We start from the raw sequence: 11056 nt of genomic DNA on the forward strand, positions 1-11056 counted from the left end.
TGTGGTTTCAGGGACCCTGCAGTGACAGCAATCTATTCCTATTCCCCTTCTATTTCTTTTTCTTCAAAATTACCCCCGTTTGTAATTTGTCTTGGATAGCTAACCATATAAAGATTCTAATTTCCATAGGCTTTATTCTTCCACAAATTTGTTATCCTTTCATTAGTTGTTATTATTATGCCCTTGAATACTTCCTAGATTCTTCAAAAAGCCAGGTATATTCATCTTCAACTCCCTAGTCTGGATCTGGAAGGAGTCTAAAACCTCTGTAAACCTTTCCCATCATTCACACAGAGCATCTTCAAAAGATACTCTGGGTACATGTATGTACCAAAACATGCAGTTTTTTTGGTATATACGTGTTCAACATATCTTTACCGTCCAATATTGCATTGAGATATGTGTAATCTAAATTGGTAGTGTGAAGCAGCAGTGAGAAAGTGTGAAGTAGTAGTAGGAGAGTAAAAATGCACGAATCTCAAAGCATTTTTGGATGGTGTAGATAGTACATGTCGAGCATGTACATGCTACATCACATTATTGCTTGCACGAACGCAGTTTTTTGGTACATAAATGTTCAATATGTGCTATCTTTACCATCCAACATTACATCGAGATATGTCCAATCTAAATTGGTAGTGTGAAGCGCAGTAGGGAAGTGTGAAGTAGCAGTACTTGGACGTACTTGGAAGCCCATCGCGTAGCCCAACTGGAAGCCCATGAACCATCGGCCCAGTCCCTGACAACACCGTCCAGGGAAGCAGACACTGGCCGCTGCCGCTCGCCCGCGCCCTCCTAGGAGTCCGCTCGGGGAGGCCGGCGATAGCTTGCTGTTGTCTAGGAGTCTGTGGTGGGAGCCGTCCCGAGAAGCGGTGGTCGAGAGCATGAAAAGCCCCATCTCTTGTAGGTAATTGTTGCCGCTGCCTCAGCAACTCGCCATGCCGAATGTGCTCTCCGGTGAACACGCGGCGAGGGAAGATGGCATCGACGAGCTGCTGGGTGTGAGTGGCGGGTGGCAGGCGATGATGCTTGTGGCCAAGAAGCTCGACGCCGTCCTAGGGATCCGTGGGCAGGCTGCTCGGGCACGAAAGTGGGCCACGTGCGCGGGGAGGGGCCGCGCTGAGCTTGTCGGAAGCCCCGATATGGCGAGCGGGTCTACCATTCCATCTCTGGCGAGTGAATTTTCCAGGTTGGAGAGCCACTAAATCTGAAGATGCACTTAGTCTTGGAGATGTGTTTTACATAATAAGGTTTTAAACTTCTAACTATAGTTGTCGCTATAGCCAGCTGTAGCTATTTGAGGCTGATCAAGCTATTTGTGTTTGTGTACAACTTAGCGGCTATAACCTGTTATAGCTCATATTAAGCCTCCGATATACTCCCTCTATACCCATAAAGAAAGTCATTTTGGACAAAATTTGGGTCAAACATTGAAAATATAAATCATGAATAACTTTTAAGTTATTGAATTTGAAAATGTGAAAATTATATGAATAGATTTTTCTTGAAAAATATTTTCAATAAAAGTATACATATACCACTTTTTGATAAATATTTTTATAAAAATAAAAAATCAAAGTTAGACTTTGGAGACCGTATCGTTGTTCTAAACGACTTCCTTTATGGGTATGAGGGGAGTAGCTTTCTAGAGGTCATCCGCCAAATACCTTATAGCCGAAAATTTAAGACCTTGCCTGACAATAGCCATACTTAGCTTTAAAAAACGATTTATCTAAACACTTGCAGATGCTCTCACCTCGCCCCAAAGATCTTGTAAATCTCACATTCCATCCATCCCCGGTCGGCACAATAGTATGCTACTAAGCATTTTTGCTGTGACGTATATATGAAGAACATGCAAGCTAGGGCAAATGCGGAGTATTAAGGATCCGTTTGACAAGACTCACGCTCTGAAGTGTGGTATAAAGTTTTTTTATTGTGACACAGAGTGGTATAAAGTTTGTAATAAACTTGTGGACGAATCAGCAAAGCAATATGTATTAAAAAAAACGAAAAGAAGAAGCAATCTACTTCATGTGCGCCGAGTTGGACTAAACCTGTTCACCCAGGCACCCAGCTGAGCCCGGCCACCGGCCCAGGGTGGCCGGACCTTGGCTCCGCCAGTGAGCTAGGGAATTCCAATTTCAAAGGTATATCACCGGCCCAAATATCCTTCCCAAACAAAGTATTATTACCATTATTGACCTTATAAATTAAACTCCATTTTACAAAGTTTTTTTTTGCTTGTATCACCCCTTTCCAGAATTTGTGATCCAGTACCCTCTTCAGATTGTAGATTAAAATCCTCATTTTATCTACCATTTTAAAGTTCACATAGTCACAAAGTAAGTCTGTTCTCTTAGTAGTGATTTGTTGGTGCATCCTCTCTTTTTTTTTTTGAGGGAAATGGTGTATCCCCTCTTTTAACCTATACATCCCCATTGTGTATATAGGTAAGCTACTCAAGATGAGTTAGTCAAAATTAGTCTCCTCCCTAATGTCATATTCTTCTCTTTCTAATTTCCTCATTTTATCTACCATTTTACTAAAACCCTTTATTTCCACATGACTCTCAGAAATAGGGATGCCCATATATGTTATAGAAAATTTCCCAACCTGATAGTTCAGCTGCTTTTTACTCTTTGTTTTATTATTACTAATTTCACATCCACCACTTGTACCTTAATTTTTGAGACACTTTGCTTTATTCATAATTTCACATATTGTGTGAAATGGAAGCCTTCATGTAGTCGTGAAAAGGGAAAATATGGAGCCTAGCTTGATGAGGAGCCTGTTAGAGTTTTGGACGCTTTATGGGTGCGAAAAATAATCCATCGCTTACTTTGTGACTGTGTGAACTTTAATTTTCTTTCTGAAGAAAAAGATGACGACACAGCATGCTTTAGTTGCTTTGTGAGTCAGGAACTCAGGATAGCTAATGTGACTTTTGTTTTTCTTTTCTAAAAGCAAAGATACCTAGTACCAGCTTGCTTCAATCGTAAGATATCACTTCTATAAAGCGCACTGCGGTGGTGGCGTTTTCACGATCGAGCACCAAGCAGTTGCGCAGTGACGACACACCTGCTAACGCTTCCACTATTCGTCGTTGCTAATACTCGCTGTCGTCACGTACGCCTCGATCCAGTGACACTGCTGTTCGTCCAGCCTGAGCGCTGAGAGATACGAGTACGACACTCGAATCGATCGGTAAATAATACCAATGGCGGCGGCGCCGGCGTCCTCCTCTGCCGCTTCCGCGGCGGACAGCAGGGAGGAGATCGTCTTCTTGGACGTGGAGACGTCGACCCCGCCGCGCGTGCTACTCGAGTTCGGCGCCGTAGTCGTCTGCTCGCGCAGGCTCGTCGACGTCTCCTCCTACGCCACGCTCGTCCGCCCCGCCGACCCTGACGCTGCTGTCCCGGACCCGACCGCGCGGTGCAGCGGCATCACGCGCGACGCCGTCGCCGACGCGCCGCCGTTCAGGGACGTCGCCGATAAAGTCTACGACGTCCTGCACGGTGAGTTCCGCGCATCGTCTCGATCGTCTCCTGCCGCGCGCGGCGCCCCATTGACATCAACTCATGACATGACAATCTTGAACAGGGAGAGTGTGGGCTGGGCACAACATCGTGAAGTTCGATTCAGTGATAATAAGGGACGCGTTCGCGGAGATCGGGCGACCCCCTCCTGAACCCAAGGGCATGGTCGACACCCTTCCCCTGCTTACCCAGTGGTTTGGACCGAGAGCCGGGGACATGAAGGTATACAACAATCTGATTTCCTACATACTGATGATTGCTGACACGTGGATCATTACCAATTGTTCTGAGTTTGAATATATAGTAAGATTTGGATAAACTGATAAAGATTAAAAGATGAAACAGGGTTCTTGTTTTTCAATAGGACAGCTGCATATATATGTCTGACGTTCATCCATTCCCATTTCTCTATCTGTTTTCAACTTCTAACTGCAGCTGGCAAGCTTGGCGAATTATTTTGGACTTGGGAAGCAAAGGCACAGGTAAGAGGTGTACTCTCTGTTGACTTGACACCTGCCTGTACTTTTGTTTGTTAGCACGAAATGCATGACCTTCCTCTAATTTGGTTTCCAACTCATCTGCAGGAGCCTTGATGATGTGAAAATGAATATCGACGTGCTCAAGAACTGTGCTACAGTCTTGTTCCTGGTATTTTCACACCTTCAATTTTCCCATGAATTTCATCTGAGCAATTCGGTGGATGAAGGATCAAATAGTCAACCGAAGATGCTATTGTAGGATGTTTTCTTATTAAAAAATGCTTATCTTTAGCAAATTATTTTGCCACTCAAATAGAAAATTATGTAGTTGGTAGTTGCGAATTAACATTTTTACTTTCACCATAATACTTGAAGGACAATTGAAAAATTCAAAGATGCTGAGCAATGGTCATAATGTTATGTTTGTAGCATTCATTTTTTTTATTTTCATACTGTACAAATTAATTTTTAAACCCCCAAAAATTCTTCTCACAGGAGGAAAGTCTTCGAGGGGTGCTTCCTGTTCAGAACATGTTGGAGGGTGCAACAATCAGAACCCAAGGAACAAGTGATCCTGCCACAAACAGAGATTCCAACGAGTTGGTGGGATCCCATGTTGAGGAAATGGTGTTAGACACCACTACGCAGATGGATGCAAGAAGTTCCATTGGTTTTTCTGGGTTTGTTGAGGTAGATGACGTTTCAATAGAGAGTATAAAAATCTCAGTTATGCTATTACAACACCGATCTGGACCGAGAACAATTTTGCAGCACAAGGGTGCCCAACTTCATCTAAGTTGTGCAGATCTGGAAGTCCGTTGGGTCAGCTCAAAGGTTCTACGACCACAGCTGAGCATAAGGGTTGACATACCTGATAATCTTAGTAAGGTATTAGTGTTTTGCGACAATCTAGCACAAAGTTCATCTCCGGAAGGCCGCAGTAGTTCTCCATGGAAACCCCTTATTAAGAGATATGGAAACGCCAATCGTCCAACGGTCCGGCTGAAGTGAGTTGTAATCTATCCTTCCATTCTAATCTTGAGATGATGACCCTGCTCATTGAGTACTAGCTATGCACTAATACTGACCTTTTGTTGCAGCATCCCTACCGTTGTCAGTGGCAACACTGCAATGTACTCGACACAAATATACCAAAAGGATTGCAATGGTGTCATTCCAAAGCTTGCTTCCAGAAAGATAGATGCAGCGAATCTGGAATCCATGCTTCAAGGGAAAAAGGTGGATGCGTTCTTCTCACTGGAAATATATGGCTACCAGCAAAATGCTGGTATTCGATTGGTTGCTAAGAGGCTAGACGTTCACTTCTGAAGGGACCATGCCAAGTTCTATCCTCCTATCACTATAAAACAGGCTCTTGTCCCCACTTTAGCCACCTTAGCCTCTATCAATAGTAGCAGGTCGTGTGTTAGTGTGTACAACATGTGGCCATATATCTACACAAGATATTAAGATGTAGCATGTTCTTGATATATGTTTGGTCAGAGATAGATCCTTTTTTGCGGAGTAATAGATGAAAATGTGTGGGAGGAGATGATGGAGAGGAGATGTCAGATTGTAGCCCTATGAGACGCAGGTGTTTTAGGTGCATGAGGTAGTCAATTATTAGCTGTAGGGGAACACTAAAGCTAAGTTCATTAAATAAAAGAGCCTGAACTTTCACGGCTTGTAGTGTGGCAGCAGTAAAAGAAGAACGTGCAGATTCTGAGAATTTGCGGGTTGCAAACCGTCAATGGTAGTGGTCAGGTTCCTTGGCCGCTGACAGTATGTGCATGCAAGATCTCGTACGTGGCACTAGAACGGTCCCATAGTTTCTTTTGTGGTGTGCTAGAAATACAGTCACGATGCCTTCAAGTTTCAGAAGAATACAGAGTTAGTGGAGCTGTAGTGTGCGGCCTCATTAGGCAAGTTTGGCACCACCGTACCAAAATGCAGTGAAGAATGTGAATGTCGAATTGATAGATCAGTTGGTTGGGTTTTATATGCGGTATTGCTAGCGCCCGGACGTTCGGCACTAGCAGCGCGTCCGGACGCTGAGGCTCCCACCCGCACCACACGGGAAAAAAGAAGTAGGCAGCGTCCGTACGCACGGCCTAGGTAGCGCTCCCTTATCGTGTCCCGTTCCTCCACCGCATCCCGTTTTCCACCTGCCTCTTGACTTTGTTCCCCACGGCGTCCTTATTTCCGTTCTCCACCGCGCTCTCTCTCCCCGTTCTCCCCACTGCACCCAGTTCCTCCATGACACCCCATCCTCCACCGTGCTTTGTTCCCCCATTGGGTCCCGTTCTCCATCGCGCCCCTGTCCCCCGTCCCTAACGTAACCCGTTCACAAGTGCAACATCAAAATATAAAAACTGCAACATTGCTAAAATATGTAGTGCAACATCAAAAAACATATACAACAACATTGAAAAAATATGTACTGCAACATCAAAAATTATATGCTGCAATATTGAAAACAGAGCACTGCAACATTGAAAAAAGCATATACTGCAACATCGAATAAACATGTACTGCAACATAAAAATTATATGTTGCACCATCCAAAATTATGTGTTGCACCATCTCAAATGGTAGTATTACAACATCACAAAAATTAACCATGAAACATAGAGAAGAAATATTCGAAAAGTCATCTGTTGCAACAACCCAAGAATCTCATTGCAACATTCAAGAATCATCTATAGCAACATCCAAAAGAACTATTGCGACATGGAGAAACAAACAAAAAAGGATGTGCAAAAGTAGCAAGGGGATGGGCTCTGCTCCAACCCTGACCCATCACCTTCGAGCTCATTGGAGGAAGTAGGAGTTCACTAGACCCATAGCCACCACTGTGTCCCTCAGATCTAGAAGAGGAGGATGAAGATGATGACGATAGGGGCTCAGATCCATAAGAAGAGGAGGAGGAGGAGGAGGAGTGTCCCTTAGATCTAGAGAATGAGGATGAGGAGGACAGGGGCTGAGATCCATATGAGGAGGAGGAGGAGGAGGCTCAGATCTAGAGAAGAACCGACCTACCTCGTCGGAGCCGCCGCCGTCGTCCTCGTCTCCGGGGAGCAGGGAGGTTGCTGAGAGGAGGAGGAAGGGAGGGAGTGCAAACAGGGGGTGTGTGCAGCAAGCTCGATGCGAGGGTGGCGTCTGTCCTAGAGAGCAGCAGCGAGCGCAGGAGCAAGCATAAGCAGTGAGACCAGCGGCGAGTACAGCAGCGAGCGGCAATGTATGCAGAGGCGGACGGAAATGACGAGGCGTTGATGGCATGTTCTAGTTTAATTGGACTGCAGGTCCGTGTGTGCGGTGTCCGGATAGGACGGACGCCCGTATAGTATCATTACCGTTTTATATGGTATGTAACATATCCACCGGGTTTAAAGTTCTCGATTTGACATGAGTGCTTGTATTTTTCTGAATTTATTCTAGGATTCAATGATACTATACTTTCAATGGTAGCCTATAGGCGAGGTCTCCATCGAAAACAAAACCAGTGGATTACGAGATTCATGAAGTCACCACAAGTGAGCATAATGTTAAACTGTGTACATCTTTTAGTGTCTAGGTTCATGTTATTGACTAGATATATTAGTTGGCTATGACCCTAGATTGTAGGACAAGTAGATGTCTACCATGTAGGCTGCTGTAACAACATCATCTTGAGGTGTAAGCCATCAGTTGTAGTGGTATAAACCCATATACCCTTATGGCTCGACATGGGCCACACCAGTGGAGGTGGCCCGGTCCACAAGATGAAGACATACGATGTTCACTACAATGCTACAAGAAGATATTGTACCAAATAGGATACTTTACTTGTAACTCCATCCCTTTACAGTATATAAGGAAGGGGTATAGGTCCCCTAGAGGATAGGTCATACAGATCACATCTCATCATACAGGATATTACAATCTGACGCAAGATGTAGGTATTACGCTCTCGTAGTGGCCAAACTAGGATAAATCATTGTGTTTATCTTGCATCACCATCTAGTATTTCGTCGACAGTGGCATCCTAGATAGGGGATGTGCGTATAGCTTCTTAGGCAAACCAGATGGTCATCATCTCTGAGTTTGCGGCTGTGGTGGACGGCCTCACGTTCGCCGTCGGCCAAATCACCTGGACCATAGGCCTCAGTGGCCTCACCGCCATGACCATTGTTGACGGTTCTTAAGTATCAATTTTAATTATCAAATAAACAAGAGAAAGGACCAATACGCAACCAACACCTAGAATTAGGGTTTGATCTGACAGAATTCCACGAGTTTTGTTGTTTATCTGTTTCTGCAGGGGGTTATCAGGAAATAAGGAAGAAAGGCCCACATGTTGGGATTACATAGAGATATCAACGCACCGCACGATTTTACATCATCTAGAAGACTCCAGAAGCCACGAGACCGAAGCGGAGGCGAAACGGGGCCAGGCCCAGGGCGCCCGCCCTGGTAGCCTGGGCGCCCGCCCCCCTCTGGAGCCAGATCAGGACTCTCTTCGCTCGGGATATTCCACCGACCTATTGGATCAAGAAAAACATAGTACCACCTCGCCTATCGACCCAAAAACGCATAGAAGGGGAGGACTATATAAGCAAGGCCTCCCTGGCCCTGGAGAAGACATGAAGAAATTATCATAGAGACTGAGGGGTGCCCTCGAAGGAAAACCTCTTCTCTAATTAATATTTCTTTTTAGGCTTAGCAATCAATGTAAGGTAGAAATAGATCTTCTAGTTTCTACTAGATTGAGAGAGATAGAGTGGAGGTGTAGAGTGGAGGAAGCCCGGCCTGTCGGTGTCTACTCCAAGCTTATACCTGCGGGATCAAGTTCTCCTAACCCGAAGCTTGCTCCTAGGATTCTTCAGTAATTCAACTTCTAAATTCTAGTAAGTTCTTGTTTTATTGTTCTTATGGTTTATGAGTTTACTTTAATCTCTTCGCGTAGAGTTTAGAGTAATCATTGCTGGCATAAACGTGGTGTTTAGGCTGGGGTACTCATAGATATTCCCTGACTAGCTGGACCGTGGTAGTAGTGAGGAACGTGACAATTCCGAGCTACCTTTGTAGATCACATCTCGTTAGCAGGAAGGATAGGGTTTATAGGTGCGGGTCGAACATCCTTTGTGTTGTCTAGATTCCGTTAGCCTCCCCATTAGAACAGTCGATCATCCTTACCAAGGTTAGAAGGAGACTACGGTTGCAGTCTTCTCTATTTATCACTCATATCGAAAGACATTCTTTGTGCCTAAAGGTTAGTAGTAATAGACCGGTTAGTCAGATGCACTCTTTCTCCTAGTGGTAAAAAAATAAATACGATACTCTGGATAATTTCCCGGGTGAAGTGCTCACCGATATCCGTGCGCTTGCGGATCAATTCCTTATTGCATTCCCAAATATCAACAAGCATTTCTGGCGCCGTTGCCGGGGAGAAAGACGGTTGCTGAGATAACCTGAGTCTTGCTACTAGCTTGTATCTATACTTTTATCTTTTCTTATCTTTTATATTCTTTATTTTCTTTATTCTTACCTTATGGAAAACCAAAATTCTAAATCGATCCATGAGTCTGCAATCCCTTTAGCAACTGACCTTTTACCATGGGAATCATCACAGCCTATCCAAACATCCCAGTATAAGTTAAGTTCTAGGTTGATTACCATGATTCAAAACCTATCTTTTTCGGGAAAGGAAGACGAAAACCCTTACCTTCATATTAGAGATTTTGAGCAAACATGTGATTGTCTTCGCATTGAAGGCATTTCTGATAAGACTTTACGTTGGAAGCTTTTTCCTTTTTCTTTAAGGGGAGAAGCTAGACAATGGTACAGTCAGAAGGTAAGTCAACAACAAGGTGAATGGGGAGTTTTACGAGCCAACTTTTGTCTAGATTTTTATTCCCTTGACCGTATAGCCGACCTTAGACTCGAAGTCCTATCTTTTAAACAAAAAGATAATGAAACTTTGGGAAAATCCTGGAAACGTTTTTCTGATCTTTTAGAATCTGGTCCAAACCTTAATCTTGAAGACCCTGTTCTTTTATTTCACTTCTTTCGAGGTCTTCAGAAAAATCACAAACAAATGCTACACACAATGTCTAGAGGTTCTTTCTTTCGCATCCCTGCTGATGAAGCTAGAGTGATCCTAGATAGAATCCTAGAAGCTGAGATGGATAATACCCTTCATGATGAAACCTACGAAGCCGAAGTAGACACTCTGCCAAATTCTTCATCTACTTTAGCTATCCCAAGTTTTGAGCCACAAGAGGAAGAAATTTCACCACCGGACTTCATGCTGGATATAGAATCCGATCTTTTTGCCGATTTTGGAAATATTTCAAACTACCATTCTATTGACAAACCCCAAAACGGTCAGTTTAGCATTTATTTGCCAAGTGAATATCAATTGAGAGAGCTTATCTCAGTAATGAGTAGTGAATGGTTGGAGGAATCAGAGCTTTCCTCTGATGTGATCCGTTTGGACACACCCTCTATAACTATACACTGTGCTTATGATTCTGATCGATTTAATGCTCTTTATAATCCTGTTGTGGGGATCAACATTATGTCTGAATCCTTTGCACTTAAACTATTTAAAAATCTTGTCTTAACCCCCACAACAAAGGTCATAAAGGAATCTTCAGGACGATTAGTCCCCAGTCTTGGAATTATTAATGTCCTACCTCTTACGGTAGAAGGCTCCATGGTTCATTTGAACTTCTATATCTTTGATACATGGGACTTCGACCTGTTGATAGGACAACCTTTTAGAAGACTCCTTTATGAAGGTCATACTGGAAAGCTACACATTTCTTTTGGAAAAGCCTTTAAAATCCCAATAACAATTTCACACTCCTTAAATAATAAGGCCGAGTCATATCTTTTGCCTGATCCTATGGAGGAGGTAAAGGCTGCATCTCTAGAGCTTTTAGATAAACCAGACTTAGAAGACGAAACTCCTTTCTTCACAGAAGAAGAAGACGAACCTTTCGAGCCGGAACCCTTAGATGAGTTTGCAGAAACACCTAGACCTCCCATAGAGCT

General features: G+C 43.8%; 1 protein-coding gene across 2 annotated transcripts; it reads left to right on the forward strand.

The window, feature by feature from the left end:
* LOC8062836 (protein NEN1) lies at positions 3056-5747 on the forward strand. 2 transcript variants are annotated; one of them, XM_021456026.1, is made up of 7 exons: positions 3056-3518; positions 3604-3761; positions 3975-4021; positions 4124-4187; positions 4514-4708; positions 4790-5025; positions 5119-5747. In XM_021456026.1, exons 1-7 carry the CDS (start codon positions 3221-3223, stop codon positions 5345-5347), a joined length of 1227 nt encoding a protein of 408 aa, XP_021311701.1. In that variant the 5' UTR covers positions 3056-3220; the 3' UTR covers positions 5348-5747. The 2 variants fall into 2 exon arrangements, with proteins under 2 accessions (XP_021311701.1, XP_002464987.1); XM_002464942.2 differs by having other exon boundaries at positions 4514-5025.

Source organism: Sorghum bicolor, chromosome 1, assembly GCF_000003195.3.
Source record: "Sorghum bicolor cultivar BTx623 chromosome 1, Sorghum_bicolor_NCBIv3, whole genome shotgun sequence".
NCBI classification, from domain to species: domain Eukaryota; kingdom Viridiplantae; phylum Streptophyta; class Magnoliopsida; order Poales; family Poaceae; genus Sorghum; species Sorghum bicolor.

Coding starts and splice junctions, on each gene's coding strand:
- LOC8062836 (XM_002464942.2), top strand. CDS start 3,221: ATGGCGGCGGCGCCGGCGTCCTCCTCTGCCGCTTCCGCGGCGGACAGC. Junction 3,519..3,603: donor AGTCTACGACGTCCTGCACG/GTGAGTTCCGCG, acceptor AATCTTGAACAG/GGAGAGTGTGGGCTGGGCAC. Junction 4,022..4,123: donor CTTGGGAAGCAAAGGCACAG/GTAAGAGGTGTA, acceptor ACTCATCTGCAG/GAGCCTTGATGATGTGAAAA.